Consider the following 22739-nt stretch of genomic DNA (forward strand, 5'->3'; position numbering starts at 1 on the left):
TTTGAAAACAAAGGCTATAAAGTTTATTAGTTCTTTTCTGTCTCCCCACAGAAACTTGTATTCCATACTGTCATGGCCCAGGGCATGGGCACCTCTGAGTGAGAAGCCAGCTGAGGATTGAGGTTATCTGAAGAGAATTGCCCTTCCTTTAGGTATAACAGCCACTTTGTAATTCCCAAGACCTCTCCTTGCCATCCTGGACACACAGAGCCTCTCCTCTAAAGCCCTCTTGAGTTACAAGGCTGATCCCATCTTCTAGTGCACTGTGGCAGGGTTGGAGTTCCTGGACACTCTCCCGATTCTACCAGGCCTGAGGTCCTTCACACATGTCCACCTGTCCCCCAATCCCCACACTCTCTGGTGCTTTATTAACATCACAGCCCTCCACACCACCAGCAGTGCTTTCAGAGCCCTCCTGTGCTTCCTACTGCTTTGAGGAACAGCAGATGGGCCTTCACCATCTCACTTCGCACCACACCCTGGCCATCGTGCCATTCCCTCAGAGGGAATGGCCGCTCCCTCAAATGCTCTCCCACACCAACCCAGCTCTATCTGCTCTTTCCAGAAAGCTGTTAATAATTATTCCAGTTAGAACCAGCTTCCCATCTCCAGCATAGGACTTTCCCAGGGTGTCCAGGAGACTATTCATTTCACTATTTCCTTGTGGGAGAATCTGTCTCCTGAGATAAGGAAAGACAATCTTGGAGACAAGGTCCTGTCAGACACCCTAATTCTTTCATGGGGCTCAGTGTTTTGTGCATAATCTAATGGACTCTCATGGAAATGTCAGTTTCCAGGAAAGATATGTATCCTGCTAGGAATGGACTACTTCCCAAAGAGAGCCCTTTGGGAATACTTTCATCAAATATACACTTGGGGCCCCAAGATGGGTTGAGAATGAATGAACTGAGAGTGTGGGGAGCCATCAAGGTTTCACCCATCGGCTGCCTGGAAGAACAGCTCTGCAGGTCTTGCTCCCAGAACTGTTTGTATTCTCAGGCTTTTCCCAGGAAGCACCACGAGAGCTCTGAAAACAGCTCTTCTGCAGCTCATCAGGACATGCAGAGAGGGCAGCTCAAGGTTCGTAGCAGACATCTCGGGCAGAGTCACCTGCTGTTTCTAGCTGTGGGCTTTGGGAACTTCCTCTGTGAAAGGTATCAGGACTGGGAGGCTCTGATCAAAATGCCAAGCTCTTAATAACTTTGCTCCGTTACAAGCTTCATCGCTGAATGTTTCCTACTTCTCTGGGAGGAAGAGAACAAACATCTGGAAAATTATGACAAAAATGACAGGCAGCCACTGGCATTTGTGTTCTCGTTTGTAGTTTCAAGATTTTGTTTTACCTTTTAATTCTTTTTTCCTAGAAAAGAAAAACACAACCAGAGAAATTTATATGATAAACTATAGTGTCAAAATGGAAGGGGAAAGAGAAAGAAAGGCCAGAGGAACGGGAAGCTAGTAAAAAGTGGATTCCAAATCACAAGGAACAGTCCACAGGGCGAGTCCTCATTCACTTTGGCATGCATGTTTGGTGCCTGGTCTTCCGGCCTGCTCCCTCAGATGCCACAGTAGAGAGAGTTGGCCACACGCTTCAGAAACCTGCCAATGATGAGCTCAGGACTTCACAGAAAGGTCGTCTTACTTTAGCTCCTTGATTTTGTGCTCAGGCCTCACCTGGCAGCTTTCCTGCTTCAGAGAAGGTCTGGAAGAATGGGAGAGTCTTACTGGGGCACACTTTGGCATCGCAGCAGGGAACTCCAAGCAGACGCTTTCTTACGGGCACACTTGGTCTTCATCTGCACAGCCATTTCTCCACATATTCCCCACTCCTTCTGGCCAAAGAACGGGGAAGTGACAGTCTTGTAGTCACAGTTCAGTGACTGTATTCAGTCTCCATTCTTGCTCAAAATGTCTGTTGTCTTACGGGTGAGAGGAGATTGGAATCCATCCTCCTTTCAGCTAGCACTGGACTCTCACTCCAGAGGAGCTCATCAATGAACAAGAACAGTTTGCCTATCTGGATCCAAGCTGCAGGCCTCTCAAGTCCCACCTACCTTATGCCCCAGGTCTCCAGGCAAAACAACAAAATAGACAAACAAACAATAAAATTGGACCCAAGGCAAATAGAATAGCTAGAGTAACAGCCCAGTAGCACACCGCAAGACCAGCATACATTCCAGAAGGGGAGAGGGGCATGCAGCAAGCTGTAGCCCCAAGTCACAGGCTAGGGGACACATTGACTCTGAAGGCTACAGTCGGGCCTGCACATCTGACAGGGTCCTGACACCAACCTGATGCACCTCCGTGTGGAGTACTACTGTGGAGAGTGGAGGGTCCTGCCCTGCTTGGCCCCTGTGCCTGAACTGAGGCCAGGTTACATCTCAGTGCCACAGTTCTGAGGAGCACCACGCTGGCCAGCCAGCCAGGCCATAGTTCTCAGCCCCGCGGGGGCCATGTGGCCCTAGTTCCACAGAAAGGCCCCAGGGAGCCACAGCTGCCTGGAAGAAGTCAGGACACAAAGACTGCATTCTATTGGAGAGACTGGGAGAAGTAACTATAGGCTTAGAGAGAGCTATGGTCCAAAATATTGCAGAGTCTAAGGGATGGGCTCCATTTCTGAACAACAATAACAACCATATCCATGTTTTAGAAAGCATGGCTGCTATTGCTTGGTTTTGTTTTGTTTTGTTTTTCCTTTTAAAACCACTCACATTAAAAGACGAAGGGGCTGGGGCACTCAGTCCCCTTCACTGGGGTCCTCAATAGGATCAGTCTCTTGCCTGGCTCCAACCACAAGAAGCCAGGGCAGGGCAGGAGAGCAGCTGTTCTGCTCTCCAACAGCAATCCCTTCTCTCCGGAAAACCAGAGCACACATGAGGAGTGGCCCAGAGGCTAAAGTGCAGAGGATCCATAAAGTGGACAGCTGGGCCTAGGGCACTCTAGAAGGAATGAGTCAGCCCACACACAGAAGTGGCACAAATTCTGGGCCTGGCAAAGTGAACCTACATGGTACAGTCCCCTTCCCTTTGTGCCCTGTTGGCACCTCTCTCAGAGACTGTCCACTACCAGCAGCAACCCAAGGAAAGTCCCAGTCCCAGTCCCAAAACCATGGCCCACGGAGGGAGGAAACTTGCCTGACCATCCCTGGGTGGAAGGAGCTAGTGAATAGGAAAGGAGCAGAGGGTTCTGGAAGGGGAAAGAGTACATTGTATAAAATTAGAGTCCCAGCTCTGCAGAGCAGGGACAAATGGACAACGCTAAAGGCTGGGAAAGACTTGGTGAAGATGGTCAGGGTCCTACCGGTGAGACCTGCTGGGGGAAGTGGCTCTTCTGGGTGTAAGAGGAGCTGTGGCACTGGGGGAAGGGCTGCTGAGGAAGAGAGCCCAGGCTGGCATTAGGGTGTGTAGGCTGGAGGTGGCTGGAACTGGTTGATGACTTCATACTCTGCTGGGTAGGGGTCATTCTCTTCCATCTCAGATAGTAGCTCCAGTGCTTGCTCTTCTTCCTCTGTTGGATAGTGGCGCAGAAGGTTGGCTGCAGTAGCCAGGATTGAGGCTCCACCAGCTCCTGCCACCAGGTAGAAGCTAACAGCAAAGGTGACATAGACTTGGGAGCCGTGGTACTTCTTATGCTGTTGCTGCTGGGCCAGGATGAGCTCAGAAGCCCAGTAGGAAAAGCCAATGACAGTAGCACACTGTAGAACTGGGAGACAGAGGGACAGCACAGAACGGGATCAGCAGTCAGGATGCGTAAGGAATCAATCACAGCCTCTCTCACCCGGTTCTCAGAGGACTTGCCTGGGCCAAGGTTCTAAGAACATTTTTTGGCTATGAGAGTCTTGGCTGGGAACTGAGGACAGTTATCTGACCATCCTGACTAGAAGGGTCTACCTGAAGGGTTATTGTCCAATAGTAAGGAACATGCCTAACATGTACAAGGCCCTGGATTCAATCCCCAGTACCACCCCATACCATCCAAAAAAAGGGAAAAAGAAAAGAAAGAATTTACAATTAGATAATAAGGCTCCTGGATGCTTCTGGGTGCTGAGAAGGACAGGTAAGATCATGCAGTTTTAGACACTGAGTTGAACTGAAGTCAATCACTATAAAAAGCCAAACTGGCACCCCAGGCCTGGGTGAGAAAAGTAGATACACATAAGCAAAGAAGGTAAACCTGGTAGGGAGGTAGACTTAGTGGAAGAAACTGACCATACACAGAAGTCAGGCAAGACAGCCCAACTCGGGCTGGAGAGATGGCTCAGAGGTTGAGAGCACTGACTGCTCTTCTAGAGGTCCTGAGTTCAATTTCCAGCAACCACATGGTGGCTCACAGCCATCTATAATGAGATCTGGTGCCCTCTTTTGGCATGCAAGCATACATGGAAGGAATGTTGTATACATAATAAATAAATAAATCTTTTTTTAAAAAAAAGACAGCCCAACTCCTTCCATGCTTACACCAAGCCCTGAATTTCTATGAGCTTCAACTGTCATTTTTTAGAGAGCATTGAGATTCCTGTGGAATTCTAACATTCCCTCTAGTCCTAGGTAAATTATTCACAAATGACAGAAACCAACACTAAGGCACCCCATGCCCTGAAAGGCTAGAGCTTATCACAGAGCGCTCCACAGAGAAGCAATCTCATGTACCACTATGCCCCGGGGATCCTCTCCCACATGAGTAGACCTTGGCCTTACCAGTGAGGATGTGAGCAAAGGCATAGCGACGAGTAATCTTCAGAGCTGGATGCTTGGGCCCAAAGACATCCAGAAGGAATGCAGAGAGACTACACAGGATGCCCAGGAAGCAGAAAGCAGCAATGACCCTCAGGAGCAGTACTGTCTGGGGGTTCATGCAGAAATCTGTGGAGAGAGAACAGAAGCTTTATGCCCAAGAAACACCCTGAGGCAGACAGTGTACCTAGAAGGATCTTGGTTTCAATTCCTCACAGTCTCTGGGAGCCAGAAGTCCTGGGAGCTCTGTATGAGCTTCTGCAACCAGCTGCTTGGTAGAGGCAGGGGACTTCCATGCTGCAAAGAGAAGTCACCTATATACCTCAAGTCTTTTTTCCAACAAGACTAGTCTAGGGTGACTGTATATTTCTTTTCTATTTCTTTTGGAGACGGGGTCTCATGCATCTCAGGCTGACCTCAACCTTGCTGAGCAGGGGTGGAGAATGACCATGAACTTGTGACTCTTTCTGCCTCCACCTCTGGAGGGCTAGAATTACAGGCATGAACCAGCACACATAATTTTATGGCACAAATCAGGGCATCCTGTATGCCAGGTACTCTACAAACTGAGTGCCATGGCCAATGCCCACCCTTTTCTCCCTCCTTCTTTTCCTCCCTCTCTCCCTTTCACTTTGCTTTTAAGACAGTATCAATGTGTAGTCCAGGCTAGCTTCAAGCTCATGATCCTCCTGCCTCAGCCTCCTGAGTATTGGGAATTACAATTACACCAGACCTAGCTTCAAACCATTTTTTAAGATCCTGACAATTAAGCTGGCATGTTAAGCTATTTTGCTAAAGGATCCTTTGCAACAACAGAAAAAAGCTAGTGACTTTTGAGCTGAAAGGCCAGAGAGACCAAGGCCAGAGGTCAATTAATTCCCGTTCTCCACTTACTCACTCATTCCTTCCATTTTCATTCTAAAGCAGGCATGGAACTTAGAGACACTGAACTAAGTGAAGTAGGTTAGGTCAAATACAGAGGCCAAACACTGTGATTCTGTTCATGAGACACCAAGAAGTCAGAATCACTAACACAGAGGAGATGGTGACTGCCAGGGGCTGGAGAAAGGGAGGGCAAGGTGTTGGTTGATTCTGAGTTTTCAGTTTGGGGTCATGAAAAAGTTCTGGAAATGGACGGTTAATGAAGACTAACAATGATGAAAATATGCCACTGAGCTGAACAGTGCTTCACCCTTGTAATCCCAGCACTTGGGAGGTGTTACCAGGAGGTTCAAGAGTCCAAGCCCAGTTTCTGCTACTTAGCAAACCTGAGGCCAGCCTGGGCTTCCTGAGACCACCCTCTCAATCACCACCTTCAAAAGGAGGAGAGAAGACTTCGATTAGGACTAGACAGCTGAAATGCAAGGCAGCGGGGAAAGCTAAGAAGTCGCACCATGAGAGCCCTGGACAGCTCGGAAACGACAACATGTAAATGCCACCAAAATAGGGGAGTAAACGAAGCAAAAGGAAGCGCTAAAACAGGAGAGGTAACACTCAAGGAGTCCCCAGGGTGACAAGCATGTACCAAACAGGGCAATCTGTATTCCTTACAATATTTAAATATCTTCTTTAATTTTCAATTAACAATACTGTTGATCTCTTTGAAAGTTATGGAAACTTTGACGGCTTCCTGAAGCACAGAATGGAATAAAGGCTGATCAAAGAAGGACCCAAAGGCAAGTGAGAGACTAATCTACATAGTGAGTCTCAGGCCAGTCAGGAGTACATAGTGAGACCCTGCTTTTAAAAAAAAAAAAAAAAATCAATGAAGCTAGGTGGTGGCACTTGCCTTTAATCCCAGCACTGAGGCAGGTGGATTTCTGTGAGTTCAAGGCCAGCCTGGTCTACAAGAGCTAGTTCCAGGACAGGCTCAAAGCTACAGAGAAACCCTGTCTTGAAAAACCAAAATAATAATAATAATAATAATAATAGTAATAAAATAAATCAAGAAAAATTTAAAAAGGGGTCAGGTGGTGGTGACTCATGAATTTAATCTCAGCACTTGGGAGGCAGAGGTAGGAGAATCTCTGTGAGTTCAAGGCTAGCCTTGTCTACAGAACTAGTTCCAGGACAGCCAGGGCTACACAAAAGAAACCTGTCTTGAAAACAAAAAAAGTTTAAAGAAGGAACCAGGTCTTCACTTTCTCTTCCTCCTCTTCCTCAGTCACTGGCAAGTGCTTTCATTTAGGCCACAGGTCACTGAGTGATTTAGGAAAAACTGGATAGAGTTGGTCAAACTCACAGGCTACAGGCTCCTTTCTTGAGTTTTGATGTCAAATTCAGAATCTTAAGGTGACAGTCTTCACTTTCTAGCACACATCCTGATCACTGAGGTGCTGCTGCAACCATGTACCAGGCTCCTAGAGGGTCTGGGAGCACAGAAAATCCCCATACAAGTAGTCCAAGTCTCCAGTTCCCAAAAAACACCAGTACTAGATACCAGAGGAAGGTAGACAGATGGAGGAAAACCAAGAAGCTAAGTGGTAGACCCACTGCCAACAACAAAAAATTCAATCCAGCAGATGCTGGCCATAATGGAATCTTGAGCAGTGGGAGATGCTAAGCATTTGTGTCTGACATATGGACTCAGCCTAGGACTCAAAATTCTCCAGGTAGATGCTGGCTGAGCCCAGACAAGACTCAGGTGCCTCTATCTGGCTGCCTTCAGAGCTATCTGTTATGATCTTAATTGCAGACAACCGAAGCATCCAACTTGGGTAATTTCCTACTGACATGGAGTTTGCCTGTTCATGAGTTCTACCAGAAGCTAGCATCTGCCCTCACTGCTTCTAGCACTGTCTACTCCAAAGAGCATAAAGATTCTAAAGGGGCCTAGGAAGAAAGATTTGAGGGAGCAAGGGCTGACTCCTGGCTCTGATGTGAACATTACTGAAAACTGAATCAATGATTTTTGGAGTCTGCATGGCATGTGGGAATGCTGGGGCAGGATTCAAGTATTCCGATGCTACCAAGAATGCCTGCCTGAGACAGGGTGTAAGGGGTGATACCACAGGCCACATTGCAGCGGCTCACCTGCATTACTCTGTGCAGTCAGGCACTCTGTGTGAAGACGGGAACACGAGAAGCTTCAAAGACACTGGTTTTTGTTTCTTCTGATGATGGGTGAACATATTAATAAACATGCACCTGATATATCTACACCTATGTGCTTTACATTTTAAAATACTTTTATTTTAATAAACAAGATATGCACATGATAAAAAGCTTCAAGAAAGAGGCCGCCTTCCCCTGCCTTTCTCTAGAGGCAAACACGGCTAAAGGTACAGGAGCTTATGCTCACACACAAATGCGTCAAGCATTATCTTTGCCAAGTTTGACTGCCACCCTGGAAGCCATCACACGGCTCAGATGAGGAGTCAGAAGCTCCAGAAGATTAAGTGACCTCCTCCAGGTCACACAGTGACCTCCAGACACTGCACTGTGCTGCTTGGAAACCGCTAAACACCCACTGGCGGCTTTTATTATTTCCTTGATGGAGAGAATCAATCAAACTCTAAGGAGGTGTACTGAGAAGAAGGGTCAGATGGACTAGTATGAACACTATCCACGACAGCAGCTGCTGCGCTCATGAGAACAGCAGCTTGAGGACTCAGATCCCATCAGCAGCAACAACAGCAGAAAGGCAGAAAGGTGTGATCACTGCGTGATGAGCAGCGCTCACAGGGACGTCGGACAAAACTGGCTTCATATGGTGTTTAAACCTCTACAGCACCGAGGGCATCTAAGCACAATTCTGGTCAGGAGTTAAGACAGAAAAACTCTATACCTAGTCAAACACTAGGCCTACCACAGGCCACAGCCAATCTTCAGCAAGTCAGCGGATGGCCTGTCTCAAAGACCCTGCCTCCCCCACCACAGACGGGTGCTAGGAGGGAACGCAGCCACCTGTTCAGGCAGACTGAGCAGAGTGGCTCTGCATGGAGGAAGGGCTTCTGACACCAAATTCAAGCATGTTTTGTTCCAACTGTCCTCCTCTACTCCAAAGCTACAGTGCTTAAGGCCATGGTTCTCAACCTTCCTAATGCTTCTGCTGCCGCCCTTTAATGTGATGACCCCAACCATAAAATTATTTTCATTGCTGCTTCATATCTGTAATTTTGCTACAGTTATGAAATGAAATGTAGATATCTGGTTTTCCAATGGTCTTAGACGACCCCTGTGAAAGGGTCGGTGGACCCACAAAAGGGTCGCAACCCACATGTTGAGAACTGCTAGCTTAAGGGGAAAGCCAAATGTGAACTTCCCTTTGGGTGGTGCTAATTGCCAGAGAGAGGCAATAGGGGAGCAGTGTCTTAGCATGAGGTAAGACAGAAAGACAGCCCTGATCAAGAGCATCCCTGATCAAGCCATCTCCTGGCTTCCTTTCCTAAATACCAGTGTGATACTTAGGGAGGGCAAATAACACTCCTCCTTTCCCCAAGGGGCCTTCCAGAGACACTAACGCCCCAAAGACTAGGTAGGTATGAGTGACTTACTGTGGGAGAGAAATGCCATGTGGGATAGGGTCTTGACTTAAATTTGAGCCAGTGGTTTTCTACACTCCATTCCAGATAGACAGCATATCCTATCCTCCCGTCCAGTTGTCTTCTGGCCTGTTTATTTTGGTAAACACTGCTGACCGTCCCTTCCAGTCATCAGGGAAGCAGGCAGCTGCTGTGTAATCAGATCCTAAGGAACTGACTTTGACCAAGGTCATTGGTGAGTCACAGGACTGGATTTGTTTTGAATGCTCTGGCTCTTCCCGTCTACCTGTCTGTGTCTGTGGTTGACCCCCTCTTGACCTATGTGGACTGAAGGCAGAAAAGCTAAAGTGGTTTCAGACCAGCTTCCTGCTGTTCTTCCTTTCCTCCTTCCTCACCAGGGGCCCTGTGGGCTGGCAGACCCCTCACTGCCCCAGCTCTCTGAGCACCTTCTCCTCATCTCGGCACCCCTTCACTGGAACTCTTCGCTGTCAGCCAAACCTGACACAGCACACTAGTGTCCAGTGGGTCAACTTACAGATGTCAATGTGCCAGGCAAGCCACCCAAGAACAGCCCCCCAAGGGCCTGGTGATGACATCAGAATCTGTCACCACCTAACAGGTGCACAAGTCCTCCATCTTTTGTCCTTCAGTAGCTGTTGTCAATCTTGAGTCACCTGACATCAAATCCCAACTTACTCATTCTTCAAAACTGCTTCCTGAAGCTGGTGGTGGGGCTGCCTTTTGCTGGCCACACTAGAGAGGCAGAGGCCGTTCAGGCACTAAAAGTCTAGGCATTTCTAAGCCTTCTCTGGACCTAAGCCCAGAGAAGCTACGTGAGAGGATTCAGAACAGAATCTGTTGAGCTGGCATTTGCTAAAACCTTCACGCATCTGGTCACACAGCAAGAGTGAGTGGCTTTGCCTCAGGTTCACCAAGCCGAGTTGAAACCTGAGAGATAGTTCGGGCACCAAAAAGCTCTGGCTGGGCTTGTGATAAAAATACAAGAGAGGCTTCGGCTTCCCAAATCATCCTTCTACTTTGCAAAAGGTCTTTTTTTGGTGTGTGCCTTGTTGTGTGTGTGCATTTCCTCACGCCTAATAAAAGCTTTCTTTTACTGGCAAAATATGACGACAACAACAACAAACCCCACTCAATCAGAATAGCAAATGGTAAGTTTCACATAGCTCTAACAGAAAGAAAAAGGAACTCAGAGTGAACTAAAGGGGTGGTGGCAAGAAGAGCATGGACTTCAGAGTCTCAACTTGGATCGGCTGTGTCTCTTAGTAGATTACCTACTCTCTGAGCTTCGGCCTTTGTAAATAAGGGTCAAATTAAGGCAAATGTGAAGTGTGCTTAGCTCCATGCTTGGTACACAGGCTTGCTTTGGAGCCCTCCGGCCCACCTCACTCTCTGTTACCTGCAGACACCCAGCAGGGGTGTCTCCCTCTGCAAGCATCTATAAGCACCACATTTGCCCAGCACAGTTGTACTCCCTCCTGGGATTGGACTATTCCAGGACTCCAGGGTAGATATCTGGTAGACTAGAAATCAGCACAATCACAAAGGACACCATATGCCTGAAGGTCCATGAGGCACACAAAACACACAGGTAGATAGCAGCAGAAGAGAAGCTGCAAGAGACCAGATTCCTTGCCTTCTGCAATGGCTCACAAGGCCCCAATGCCAATGCTTCTATTTATAGACAGGAGCTAAGTGATCTAGGCTTACGATGGCCAAGGAGGTGAGCAGAGCAGGCAAACCATGCATGGGCTAAGAGATCTAAACACACAGCAAATGCAATGTAAAGGTTAAGACAACATATTTGAAAAGGACAAAACTTGGTCTGAATAATTTCTTAGAAAGGGCAAATGCATCTGCGAACAAACAAAAACTTGAACCGAGAACTGATTTTTACTTTAACATGCCTTCGACAGGAAAGCACACCAAGGCAGGGTATCCTGAGATCCTTCTTTACAACAGTCGAAGTAAAACAAGGGATAAACATAATTAAGGAGCCAGCACCATTTTATTCTAGCATCAACAGACAGGAAGCAATATCAGTGACCAGCAGGGCTGGCCTCGGGAGCTTGCTTCACGTTTCTTCCTGGATCTCGGAAACAAGGATGTAAGATCAGACTGCCTCTCTCCACACCATTTGAATGTTATGACCCTCCCACCCCAGGGACTACCTACAAAGGACAATCATCATAAACTCTTTCCCAGTTTGTGTGTGACACTCAGCTCCTGAAACAGAAACATCATGGTGTCAAATGCAAAAAGGCCTGAATGCAGGTGAGTGCAAGAAATCTGGAAAAGCACCCAGATTCAAACTCCACAGCCTTGTATCATCAGGTATGTGCTCGGAAAAAGGCCTCCATCCACTGCATAACCTTGGTCTTAAAGAGACAAACTTAGCAAGAGGGTGAAAAAAGAAGTCTCAAATCAGAAGCCTCCACCATGTTCTGTATTTAAAAAAAAAAAATCATTCTAAAGCCTTGAATGTGCAGACAGAAGGGAACTGTTAAAGGAACTCACCAAGAAAGACAACACTAGGTGACAGCATAAGGCTTTCCAGCTTAGACCTACAGCAGTGTTTTTATTCCAATATAGAGGGGGATGCTGACCTTTCATCAGATTCCAGGGCGTGAGCCCTTCATGAGACACCTTGCACACATCTAACAGGAATGAACCAGAACTAAAGATGAATAAAGCAACCATCTCAGGTAGGCAGGCATACCTGTAAGGGCATGGAAAACCAAATTTCAGCTGTTGAGCGTGGCAATGGAACTGACGTCTGATGACCTGCGAGGCCACAAGCACCCTCTTCGGTAACTCCAATTATCATAGAATACTAAAATATCTCTTACAATTCATCATATTCACAGTTCTCTTTTCTCCATCAATCAAGCTACCCCAAAACAACTTTTCTGCATCTCAAGGGTCTGTTAGAAGGGGGTGGCTAATTGTGATACCTAAGACCCTATTTCTTCTACTTATAAGGGCCCTTCCTCTGGCAAAAACCTAAAACAGCAGCATTCTGGACTAGCATGAGGGTGAGGACTACCTAGGTGCTTGGCTGAATAACATCGGAATTGATGAGGGGCTAGACCCCCAAACAGAGCCACCTGGTGGGCGTGAACACCAAGAACCAGGCTATTGCTTTTAACAAATGACTGCCTCTGGTTATCTGTGCTTCAGCCAGTCCCATGTCCATCCTGCACCTTTCCTCAACCGGGAGAGCAGAAGCTCAGTGCCCTCACCTTTCAGCAGATCCGGGTGCACGTAGCCCAGCACGTCCGAGACCCCCAGCTCCTGGCGGGAACAGGTGCCTCCGTGGATGTGCAACCAAGCGGGCTCCGCCAGGGCAGTGCACAGCGCCGTGATGGACAGGGCGCCAGGCAGGGCAGAAGCCAGGCTCCGCTCTGGCTGCTTGGGCAGAGCGCTGCTTCCCGGGCTCCTCCGCCGGCGCCCTCCCGGCAGCCCTGCGCCTCCAGGGGCATACATGCCCGGGGCTGCCCGCTGTAGCTCTGCAGTCGCTGCTGATGGCCGCCGACCTCAGCGGGGCGCGCAGAGCCTGTCAGTACCCGGGTTGAGAGCAATGCAATGGGCAGCTGGCCCGGGCGGGGGGGGGGGGGGGGGAGGTTGTCAGGGCCCGCACCAGAGACTGCGGGGTAGGACCCAGGGCTGAGAACAAACCGAAGGACTGCGGGAAATCGGGGGGCGGGGACCGAGGGCTCTGGATGAGGAGTGCTGGACCAGGACTCCGAGAGGACAGGGGACTAAGTGGGCCGTGGACATGCCAGGATGAACAGGCGCAAGTACTGGGGGTCAACTACTAGCGCGGGGGGCGGAGGAGACTTAGACCAGCATTAATGGACAGAGGGTTGCTGAGGGGCCGCCGGGATCCGGAACCCGCACTTTGAGGTGCGACCTAAGCCACAGGGACCCTCCCTACTCTAATCCCTGCTTCTCACCGATCAGTAGATCTCAGGGCCGGGATGGCGCCGCTCCGCCCGGTCACGGGCTTCTCAGCTGCCCGGGCCAAGCGATCCCAGGCCCCAAACCCGCAACGCCCAGACGGACCCAGGCTGATGCACTTCCGGCTTCCTCCAACCCCACCCCACCCCCTCCTCCTCCTTCTCCTCCGGCTCACGGCTCTGCCCTCTTGGTGCGTCACTGTGTGCGCGCGCCGCCTGTTCTTGCGCGGGGCATCCGGGGACTGGTAGTTCGGGACAGTCCCGCGAGGCTGCCTGTTGTGGAAGGGGAAGGGGAATGACTACAAATCCCAGAAGGCCGCGCGACCTCAGCAGCGGGCCCTTCAGTTCCCCGGGCGACTCCTCTGTCAGGAGCTGGGCCCCTGGCGGCCTCGGGGTCCCATAGTGGCCACCGCGTTCTGTACATTGCTTTCGGCGTCCTCCTTCTCACCCTGAGGCCGCCGCCATGAAGGATTCGCTGGTGTTGCGGAGCCGCGTCCCGGCACACCCAGACTCCCGCTGCTGGTTCCTGGCCTGGAACCCCACGGGGGCCCTGCTGGCCTCGTGCGGCGGCGACCGTAAAATCCGCATCTGGGGCACCGAGGGTAAGGCCTGGTTTGGCTTTGTGACCCCGGTGCCGCGGGAGATGCTACTCTGAAAAGGGTTTGTCGGGGGAAGGAGTGTGCAAACGTCAACAGACAGTCTGGGGGATTGTTGCGGCAACTGGGGTATTTGCTGAGGAAGAAAAATGAGAAAAGTAGTTGAAACGCAGTTTGACACTTTTAAGGAAGTAGTCCCTTGCATCGCTGTAATGGTGCATGAGTTTGTCCCCTCAGCAGAGCTTCACCTTCAGTACCGGTTACTGAATGGCGTTGATGGTGCTCCAGAGCCTAGCCTGTTCTCTGCCTGTAGGTAACAGCTGGGTTTGCAAGTCTGTCCTTTCTGAAGGCCACCAGCGCACTGTTCGGAAAGTGGCATGGTCCCCCTGTGGAAACTACCTGGCCTCTGCCAGCTTTGATGCTGTCACTTGTATTTGGAAGAAGAACCAGGATGACTTTGAGGTAACCAGGCTGGATGTTTGCACACCAAGACTGGGTCAACCTGGACCGTTTGAGTACAGCCTTTACTTAATGCTTATAGTGTCCAAATGGTAGCTGGGTATGGGAGTTCATGACACTAATCCCAGCATTTGGGACACCGAAGCAAGAGGATTCCCAAAAGTCCAAGGTCATGCTGGGCTATAGAACATCCTGGGCTGTCTCGACAACAAAATTGTGATCTTGGATGTTTTACTGGGGCCTAAGACCTTTAGCTGCGATTAATTCACAATCTTTTTCCCTTTGCAGTGTGTAACCACTCTCGAGGGCCACGAAAATGAGGTCAAGTCAGTGGCTTGGGCTCCGTCTGGCAACCTCTTGGCTACCTGCAGCAGAGATAAGAGTGTGTGGGTCTGGGAAGGTCAGTCCCGGGGCCTCTGGGTACAGTGGAAAACCAGATCCCTGACTTTCAGCTTTGTTCCAGACAGGGTCAGCTCTTTTTTCTCCCACAGTTGACGAAGAGGATGAATATGAGTGTGTCAGTGTCCTCAACTCTCACACACAGGACGTCAAACACGTGGTTTGGCACCCAACCCAGGAGGTAAGAGTCAGGCGAGGCCGGAAAGGATATGATGTGGAGGCTGGTGTCCAGCCTGCCGGCACTCGTCAACATCACCCTCACTCTTACAGGGATCTCTGGAACTGTCCTGTCCTGGCAGGGTTTCAGATTGGAGCCATACAAACAAATGCTGGGTCTCCTTTCTCACTTTCAGCTTTTAGCTTCCGCCAGCTATGATGACACAGTGAAGTTGTACCAGGAAGAAGGAGATGACTGGGTCTGCTGTGCCACCCTTGAAGGTCATGAGTCCACTGTATGGAGCTTGGCCTTCGACCCCAGTGGCCAGAGGCTGGCATCCTGCAGTGATGACCGTACTGTGCGCATTTGGCGCCAGTATCTACCAGGCAATGAACAAGGTGAGGGTCCAGGAGTCAAAGGAGACTCCTTTCCTTAGAATTTTATAGTCTGCCAGGAATCACAAATTGGATTCAATGTGTTGTAGGACGTCTCCAGAGAAGCACCAAAAGAACTAGAGATAGCTTTGTGGAACAAAGCCTTCCAACAAGATTTGAAGAGGGCATGTAGAATTTGTAGCAGGAGAATGTAACGCAGGATTCCCAGTTGAGCAGGGCAGTGATAGCACATACCTTTAATCCCAACCCTCGGGAGGCAGAAGCAGGGAGATCTCTGAGTTCGAAACCAGCCTGGTCTACAGAGTGAATTCCAGGACCACCACAGATATACAAAGAAACCCTGTCTTGAAAAAGGACTCCCAGTTGAAAGCCTACCAGCAACCCCCTCCTCCCACAAAATAAAATAAAATAAAATTTAAAAAAAAAAAAAAAAAAAAACTGCCAAGCAGTGGTGACGCACACCTTTAATCCCAATGCTCTGGAGGCAGAAGCTGGGAACCTCTGAGTTCAAGGCCAACCTTGTCTACATAGTGAGTTCCAAAACAGCCCAGCCAGAGCTACATAGCTCCTGACATGAGACCCTGACTCAAAAAAAAAAAAAACCCAGAAAGAAAAGAAAACCCAGCAGCACGAGTTGACTGTGAAGAATGAGATTCCTTGAGGCAAGGCAGAGGGTTAGAAAGAAGAGTGAAGTTGGTTGGGTTGGCTAGTAGGTGGCCTCAAAAGGCAGATTAACTTGTTAGATACAGCCTGCAGTGGAACAGGGGTGCTTCCTTCTCAGAATTCTTGGGTGGCAACAGTGTGTAAGGCAGATAAGAAGGGTTGAAACAAGGACTAATTGATTGGCAATGGGATGAGGAAGGGCACATTTGGTTCTCCTTTGCAATGGTAGAGGTGCTCAGGACACAGAATGCCTTGGGCTTAAGAAAATTCTGTCCCACAGGGGTAGCATGCAGTGGCTCCGACCCCAGCTGGAAATGTATCTGCACTTTGTCAGGCTTCCACACCAGGACCATTTATGACGTTGCTTGGTAAGACCTCAATCCCATTCCTAAAGCAGGGATTTTAGAAACGGAATGACCTGTGCTGCTCTGCATTGTTCAGGTTAGGCCTACCATTCTGGTTTATAACTGGCTGGCCTAGGCTTCTAGGAGCAGGAAGATGACTATACCTAAGACTGTTTCTGGGATAAGATCCCAGGCTTTGAGGGCAGCACCAGCCCTTAGGATTTACGTAGCACTGGGCAGTCCTGAGATGATGGAGTATGTACAGTTGTAACTGAACTGTGTGGTTTAGTAACTGACTTTTTTTGTTGTTGTTGTTTTGTTTTGGTTTTTGGTTTTTGGTTTTTCAAGACAGGGTTTCTCTGTAGCTTTTGGAGCCTGTCCTGGAACTAGCTTTTGTAGATCAGGCTGGTCTTAAATTTACAGAGATCCTCCTGCCTCTGCTTCCTAAGAGCTGGGATTAAAAGCATGCCCAGCTCAGTAACTGACTCTTACAGAGACTAGAAAAGCTGCTCCATTCTTAGAAGGGTGGAGTTTGGAGGCTCTGGACCTTAGTCCAGAGTCTTGGATCTTAGAAATAATTCCAAACCAATGAAAAAAATCGGTTACATATCTAAGCTTTATTTATATTAAATGTCTGGGGAATATCTGTCCCATGAATTTGGACTTGAGTATTTTGACTTCAGGGAGAATTAGCCCCTCTCCCCCAAGGCATTAAATTTATGACATTTTTTGTGCAGAAGCTAAAATTTACTTTTAGCTAAGGAGATGGGTTTTTTTTGTTGTTGTTGTTGTTGTTTTTAGTTTTTCAAAACAGGGTTTCTCTGTGTAACCCTGGCTGTCCTGGAACTCACCCTGTAGATCAGGCTGGCCTATAACTCACAAGGATCTTTCTGCCTCTGCCTCCCGAGTGCTGGGATTAAAGGTGTATATCATCACTGCCCAGCTAGGAGTTGTTTTTTGGGGAGGTCGATACTTAACGGCTTAAAATTAAACTTATTTGTGAGTTCGAGGCCAGCTTGGTCTACAGAATTCCAGGACAGCCAAGCTACACAAAGAAACCCTGTCTTGAAAAAAAAAAAAAAAAAAACAACAACAACAATCAAAACAACAAAAAATTTAGACCTATTTGGGGCTGGATACTCTGCTAGAGAACTGGTTACTCTGCTAGAGGACCTGGGTTCAATTCCCAACATCTACATGGCAGCTCACAACGGTCTGTAACTCTAGTTCCAAGGGATCTGACACCCTTTTTGGCTTCAGTGGGCACTAATACAAACATGGCAGCATGACACACATATAGGCAAAACATCTATACATATAAAAAATAAATCTTACAGCCGTTAAAAAATGTTAGCCAGGTGGTGCTGGTGCTGTAATCCCAGCAGTTGGTAGGTAGAGGCTAGTGACTCTCTTGAGTTCAGGTCAAGGCTAGCCTGGTTCACAGAGCGAGCTCCTGGACAGCCAGAGTTACAGAGAAACATATCTGGGGGGAGGGAGAGGGAGATCTCAAACATTCATTGCTAGACAATTGGAACTTTTGCTGTTTTGGTTTTTTTTTTTAAACTTACTAAAATGAATAGGCAATTGAACATTCCAGATTCAAGTTTTATACAGTGATGGGCAATGGAGGAATCTTCAATGCTTATTTTAAAGTAAGTTCTTGACTTTAAAAAGGACTAAATTATGGTGAAACTTGTTAATATCAGTGTTAAGAGGAGGTTAAGGATGCAGTGACATGGGCAACACCTGAGAACTGGGAGGGCCTTTGTTGGTGTGATGGCTTAGGAAAGCTTTTTTCTGTGAGACGCTTAGCTGAGACCTGAGGTTTGGGAAGAAACTAGGCCTGGGACTGTGGAACACGTCTCCGTCTCCTGATTTGCCAGGTTGGAGAGGCAGAAGTCATCTCCTTTCCCACTGAAGTGTATGTTCCTCCTAGGTGTCAGCTGACAGGGGCCCTGGCTACAGCTTGTGGGGACGATGCCATCCGAGTGTTTGAGGAGGATCCCGGCTCAGATCCACAGCAGCCTACCTTCTCTCTGACAGCTCATATGCGCCAGGCTCACTCCCAGGATGTCAACTGTGTGGCTTGGAATCCCAAGGAGCCAGGGCTCCTGGCCTCTTGTAGTGATGATGGGGAGGTGGCCTTCTGGGAGTATCACCATCCTGCAGGCCTCTGAACTATAGTGTGACTTGCCAAGACTTTCCTAGTCACCGAGAGGACCTGAAGGATCCTTGATCTACATTTAGCTTTATGCCTTGTTTGGATGTGTAGAAGCCACAGGACCATTCACTGTTTCCCTTAATTGGTGTGAGGGAGCCATGGGACAGAGCCATGGAACAGAAGTATGTTGTATTACAAATTTTGCTTGATTTAGGGCATGGGGTTACATTTTGGGATAAATATAGTATTTATAATCACGATGTATGTACAGGGAAGAATGTGTCTGAGAACTTTCTGAAATTGTGAGCTTTATAGAAATAATCCATCTGTGCCACACTTCCTGTTTTGTAACTAAAGTCATTTATCATTTATAATTCCACTGTTTGAAATAGGTCCCACTTTCGCAATTTCTAAAAGTCCTTGCATTTAAGACATTCTAGCCAGTTGTGGCGTCTTCCTAGTACTCAGTAAGCAAAGACAGAATGATCAGAAGCTCAAGGTTATCTTTGGCTACATAGCAAGTTTAAAGCTAGCCTGGGATATACGAGACCCTTTCTCAACAAGCAAAAAGATGTTCAAAGTTTGTTCAGAGTAAAAGAATGCCACTGTTCTTCCTTAGAAACTGTCATATGCCTCTTGAGACATTATGCTGTGGTGGCAACTGAAGCCCCCAAAAGAGAGAACTAGTTTTCAGTGAGGGCAGAAAACATTATGACAATAGCTTGTGGCCCTCTTTAAAAACAGCAGGCTGGGTATGGTGGCACATACCTATAATCCACTACTCAGGAGGCTGACCAAGCTGATCTACAAAATGACAACCAGGAAGAGAGCTGTCTCAAAAAAAAAATGAAAAAAGTAAAAGATGATTGTGTGTGTGCTGCCAATCTGTGGTGTTTTTCAGGCTAAAGCCTTTTAAGGCCTTTTTGGTTTTGTTTTAGTGTTTTGTTGTTGTTTGAGACAGGGTTTCTGTGTGTAGTCCTAGCAGTCCTGGAAGTTACTCTGCAGAACAGGCTGGCCTCACGAAGATCTGCCTGCTTCTGCCTCCTGAGTGCTGGGATTAAAAGTGTGCACCACCACCATCAAGCCTAATAAGTATAATAAAGAGTGGTGAGGATTGTCTCCAAAGCTGGAGCCTTCATTTAATTTTTGATACTGTACAATTTGACCTTAGATAACTTTTGAGAGACATCAGAAGCAGGATCCAAAGCAGTAGTGGCTACAGTCATCTGCAGATCCCTGGGAGTCTTAGGACCCTTGTAGAGTCAACACTATCACACGGTCAAGCAGTGGCACCAGTTAAATAGGCATCAGTCTTCACTGTCGTGTTCCCACAGTAGGAATGGAGCCAGCTTCTTAGACAAGAAAGATGACTAATTATTATTAAACATTGACCCTTGAGAACACTTGTCATACTGACAAACAAGAAAATTCCATCCAGTCCCTCTGTAATGATTAAGGTGGACTTAAGGAAGAGCAGCTGGACATTTGTTGCAAGCCAAGATAGCTATTTATGGCATGCCATTTTTTTTTTTTACCAGAACTAGAAAATTACAGCATTTAGGCTTTGCTATTTTAGCTGTGACTCTCAAAAATGAACACATTGAACCTTTCACTAATGATAAATGTTTATCTGAAAACTTGTAACAAACTTTAGTGGTGATGAAGTTAGCAATTGAGTAGTGAACTTTGTAGGTATATGGAGAGTTGTGCAATTTCATGGGTCAGTCTCCAAATGAACCATGTACTGATGTGGTTGGTCATTTGGAGAATGTTACATTCAGAGAGTGACTCTAAGATGAGGCAGTACAAGATGCATGGATGCAGCTGTAGACCCTAGATTGCCTTTAGGAAACTTCCAGTTATGTGAAAACCCTTCTCTTTCCTCTGAAGCTGTTTCAACTCGACCGCACGATAGACAGCACAGAAGCGGCTAAAGACCCTAACTGGCTTCTGTTAAGCCAGATGTAAAGTGACTGCAGCACTGTATCACGCTACTCTTCTTCCAGAATTTATTTTTCCTAAAATATGCTAATGAAGTTATTTTGAAATGGACTGCCTTGATTTTCCATATAACAAGCGTCAATGAATATAACCTAGATAATAAAAGCTTTCGAGGCTCTGCTCCGAGTTCTCTGAAGGGGAAAGGTCTTGAGACCACCATTTGAAAATTGCTGGGCGGAGGGAAAATGGATCAATCCCCTTTCTTTCAGCACTGTTCACTTCCTGAAGAACAGAAAGCCAACATTTGAAGCTGTAGGTCTGAGATTGTGGAAAGAGTCACACTTAGCTGGTGCATCTTTTGTTTTGTTTTGTTTTGATTTTTGAGACAGTTTCTGTGTGTAGCCTTGGCTGTCCTGCAGACCAGGGTAGCCTCAAACTCCCAGAGGTCTGCCAGTCTTTCCCCCACAACCAAGGGCTGGGATTAAAGCTGTTCATCACCACTGCCTGGCCCTACTGGTGCATCTTAACCACCCCTAGGGCTGCCTCCTGTGAGGGAAGAATTTCAGAACATAGATCATGAGAGGCCCTACCTGTTGCCCAAAATGGAATCAGTTCCTATTCCCATGCTACTAAGTTTGCCCCTGTTCAGCAAAAAGGAGGCTGAGGTCATTCACATGACCGTAGAATAGCTGTCTGCCATTGTTTTGTCCCTCAGTAGAGGGCCAGTTTGTCTTCCACATACTCAATAGGAAGATTCAGTGCTAAAAATGAGGGTTTTTCTGACCAGGACCTTTGGTTGAAGAAAATTTAGTATCACTGTTAAGGTCATACAGTTTCTCCAAATTATTTATTACAATGTCTGACTCAAGGAACTATAAAAAGAATGCCACCAACTATTGTACAGTTTATGCATGACATGACATTTGAAAACACTGGACCAGAGCTTGAACTGCTTGATCCAAAGTGGGAAAGTAACTGGATGTGGACTGGAACAGCAGCAGCCTCAATGGTCAGACCTCGTCTCCAAAACCAGTTCCTCCTGAACTGTCCACATTCCTGCTTCCAGGTTCAATGTCCTTATACGTGAGAACACTCAATCTGAATCACTGTCTGTCTCAGCTTCTTTCACATCCACACTGAATTTATACTCCTGGTCACATCCCATGTAAGCATCACTCATGAAGTACAGGGTGTAGTTGTGGCCACCTGTGGCTGGGGCCACAAAGTCTAGCTTCACCTAAAGAGAACAGGAAGAAATTGAGTTAGTGGGGACCAGGGAGAAGGCAATCCGTCTGTCAAACCCCAAGGAATAGATGCAGGATTAAGTGCACACACTGACCTTGGCTTTCTGCTGTAGGGTCAGCCTCTTGATGGAGATGAGGCTGTTGGACTTGGCATCTCCAATCACAACCCACCAGCCCTCTTCACGTTTCTACAGGGACCAAAACCAAGAACTTGAGCATAGAAAACTTGATGTTTACAAGCAACTATGAGACTGATTATGAAATAGAGTGACAGAACTCAAATTAAAGCTCTCCACAATTGCTTCCTGAAACACAACTTGATAGACTTAAGAGTTTTTAAGCAATCTAAAGATATCCCCTAAGGACTTAGTCTTCAAGTAAGTAGACAGACTAATTGTTCAGTTCTACCTCATTTCTATAACACAAGGCACCTTTTTTACTTAATGCTTGTCACTGAATCTAAAATGCATTTTTAGATATTTAGTCTTGGAGCATAGAAGCTTCAAGTTTTTTTTTTTTTAAATTAAAAATTTCCATCTCCTCCCATCCCCCCCACCCCCTTCCAAGCTTCAGGTTCTTAAGAAACTTAGATGCCAGGCAAGCTAACTGAAAAATCTTAATGTGGAGATGAACCTCAACAAAAGAATAAAAAGCAACCCCGTGGAGCCTCTTCTGACATCCTGTCTCTGGAGAAGCCCTCTCTGTGGGCCACAGAAGAGCCCATGTGCTTCAGTGGTCAATTTCCTTAGAAACTTGAATAACTTGTCTGTAGACATCTAGCATCTGTGCCCAATCTTCAATTATCTCATATAAAGAAGATGAGATTTCCTTTCTACTGATTCAAAAACAAATATGCAACCGGGCAGTAGCACATGCCTTTAATCCTGGCACTTGGGAGGCAGAGGCAGGTGGATAGATCTCAGTGAGTTTGAGGCCAACCTGGTCTACAAAGAGAGTTCCAGGAGAGCCAGGACTATTACACAAAGAAACCCTGTCTCAAAAAAACAAAAACAAACAAATATGCAACTAGAACCTAAGTGAAATATAACCGAGGAAAGATAATAGAAAAGTCCAAGCATCCTGAAGCATCTGTAGAGAGAAATGCATCTTACAAGCCAGAGAAATAATAACACTGCCTGATGTTTTTAAACAATGATCAGTCATCTAAGTTGTTTAAAAACAAAAA

General features: G+C 47.3%; 3 protein-coding genes across 9 annotated transcripts in view; 1 reads left to right on the top strand and 2 right to left on the bottom strand.

Moving 5' to 3' along the window:
- Nucleotides 1-13332, bottom strand: Tmem127 (transmembrane protein 127). 6 transcript variants are annotated; one of them, XM_085696428.2, is made up of 5 exons: nt 13192-13332; nt 12478-12791; nt 4950-5030; nt 4698-4862; nt 1-3702 (listed from the first exon to the last, which is right to left on the bottom strand). In XM_085696428.2, exons 2-5 carry the CDS (start codon nt 12719-12721, stop codon nt 3395-3397), a joined length of 798 nt encoding a protein of 265 aa, XP_085552554.1. In that variant the 5' UTR covers nt 12722-12791; nt 13192-13332; the 3' UTR covers nt 1-3394. The 6 variants fall into 6 exon arrangements, with proteins under 6 accessions (XP_085552554.1, XP_085552555.1, XP_048315924.1 ...); XM_085696429.2 differs by having other exon boundaries at nt 12478-12828; nt 13192-13326; XM_048459967.3 differs by lacking the exon at nt 4950-5030.
- A 145-nt stretch (nt 13333-13477) lies between these two features.
- Nucleotides 13478-20487, top strand: Ciao1 (cytosolic iron-sulfur assembly component 1). Of its 2 annotated transcripts, none has more exons than XM_048459964.3 (7): nt 13478-13796; nt 14104-14252; nt 14538-14631; nt 14717-14829; nt 15002-15203; nt 16144-16231; nt 18144-20487. In XM_048459964.3, the coding sequence occupies exons 1-7, from the start codon at nt 13658-13660 to the stop codon at nt 18382-18384; spliced, it is 1026 nt and encodes a 341-aa protein (XP_048315921.3). In that variant the 5' UTR covers nt 13478-13657; the 3' UTR covers nt 18385-20487. The 2 variants fall into 2 exon arrangements, with proteins under 2 accessions (XP_048315921.3, XP_048315922.3); XM_048459965.3 differs by having other exon boundaries at nt 13484-13796; nt 14538-14649; nt 14741-14829.
- Nucleotides 20488-21137: 650 nt separating this feature from the next.
- Snrnp200 (small nuclear ribonucleoprotein U5 subunit 200) overlaps nt 21138-22739 on the bottom strand; it is a 30585-nt gene continuing 28983 nt past the window's right edge. The window contains exons 44-45 of the mRNA XM_048459963.3: nt 21649-21741; nt 21138-21546 (exon numbers count right to left, since the gene is read on the bottom strand). Coding sequence (XP_048315920.1) covers nt 21403-21546; nt 21649-21741 — 237 coding nt within the window. The 3' untranslated portion in view covers nt 21138-21402. The remainder of the gene's footprint in view (nt 21547-21648; nt 21742-22739) is intronic.

Source organism: Myodes glareolus, chromosome 10 (genome assembly GCF_982192425.1).
Source record: "Myodes glareolus chromosome 10, mMyoGla1.1, whole genome shotgun sequence".
In the NCBI taxonomy this organism is placed as follows: domain Eukaryota; kingdom Metazoa; phylum Chordata; class Mammalia; order Rodentia; family Cricetidae; genus Myodes; species Myodes glareolus.